Raw genomic sequence first — 1,006 nt, 5'->3', positions numbered from 1 at the left:
CTGCTTACAAGCCGCCGCACTCTGCTTCTGCTCTCCGCCTGGGCCTCTTCTACCCCATTAAGCTTCGATAACCGCTGCAGCAGCACCTGCTGCTGCTGCTGCAGTGTATGTACAGCCTGCTGCAGCCCAGTCACCTGCGAAGCTAAAGTTGCCGCACGCTGCTGCTGCTGCTGCTGCTGCTGCTGCTGCTGCTGCTGCTGCTGTAGGCTAGTCTGCTGCTCCTCAATTTGCTGCTGCTGCTGCTGCAGCTGCTGCACCAGAGACTTTCGTGCTGCAGTGCAGCAAACTTCAGAAGCAGCTAACCTCCACTCAAACGCACGCAGTGCTGCAGCAAGAGGAGCAGCAACAGCAGCAGCAAGCGTCCCCCTGGTACCGAAGAGCTCTTCGCCGGCAGCAACCTGCGCCCACAGAGCAGCAGCAGCACAAGCAGCAGCAGCAATAGCAGCAGCCGCGATAGCACCAGCAACAACAGCAGCAGCAGCAGCGGGAGCAGCAGCAGCAGCAGCATGGCCACGTAAGCGAAGCACGACACTCGAAACAGTCTGCAGCTCCGAGCAGCAGCAACAGCAGCAGAAATACCAGCAGGATCAGCAGAAGCAGCAACTGCAGCAGCAACAGTAGCAGCAGAAGAAGCAGCAGAAGCAAGAGCAGCAGAAGCACCAAGAGCAGCAACAACAGACATACTCGCTTGAGGAGGGATACCACCTCTATATGCTCGGGAGAAGACTGCAGCAGCTGCCGCCACTTGTTTAGTGCGTTGCTGCTGCTGCTCTTGCTGCTGCTGCTGCTGCTGCTGCTGCTCTTGGCGCTGCGCCCATGTGCTGCAGCATGCACCGCCTGTTCTGCTGCTGCAAGCGTCGCCTCCTTTGCTGCTTTGCTGCTGCGGCTCCACAGATCCGCAGCAGCATCGGTGCTGCGGTTGCTGCGGCTGCTGCGGCTGAGACGCTTCTCTTTACTTTTGCTTTTGCTGCTGCCCGCATCACGCTTGCTGCCGCTGTGCTGACCT

The 1,006-nt window shown here is 59.3% G+C and overlaps 1 protein-coding gene across 1 annotated transcript in view; it reads right to left on the bottom strand.

Annotated features, from left to right (window-relative positions):
- EMH_0057450 (uncharacterized protein) overlaps positions 1 to 1,006 on the bottom strand; it is a gene marked incomplete at both ends in the record, with an annotated part of 7,372 nt that overhangs the window by 3,024 nt on the left and 3,342 nt on the right. The window contains 2 exons of the mRNA XM_013497479.1: positions 21 to 398; positions 685 to 1,006. Coding sequence (XP_013352933.1) covers positions 21 to 398; positions 685 to 1,006 — 700 coding nt within the window. The remainder of the gene's footprint in view (positions 1 to 20; positions 399 to 684) is intronic.

Source organism: Eimeria mitis, genomic scaffold (assembly GCF_000499745.2).
Source record: "Eimeria mitis Houghton genomic scaffold, Emh_scaff2700, whole genome shotgun sequence".
Taxonomy (NCBI): Eukaryota; Apicomplexa; class Conoidasida; order Eucoccidiorida; family Eimeriidae; genus Eimeria; species Eimeria mitis.
Note: the sequence above shows the minus strand (reverse complement) of the source record. Positions and strands in the feature narration are given on the sequence as shown.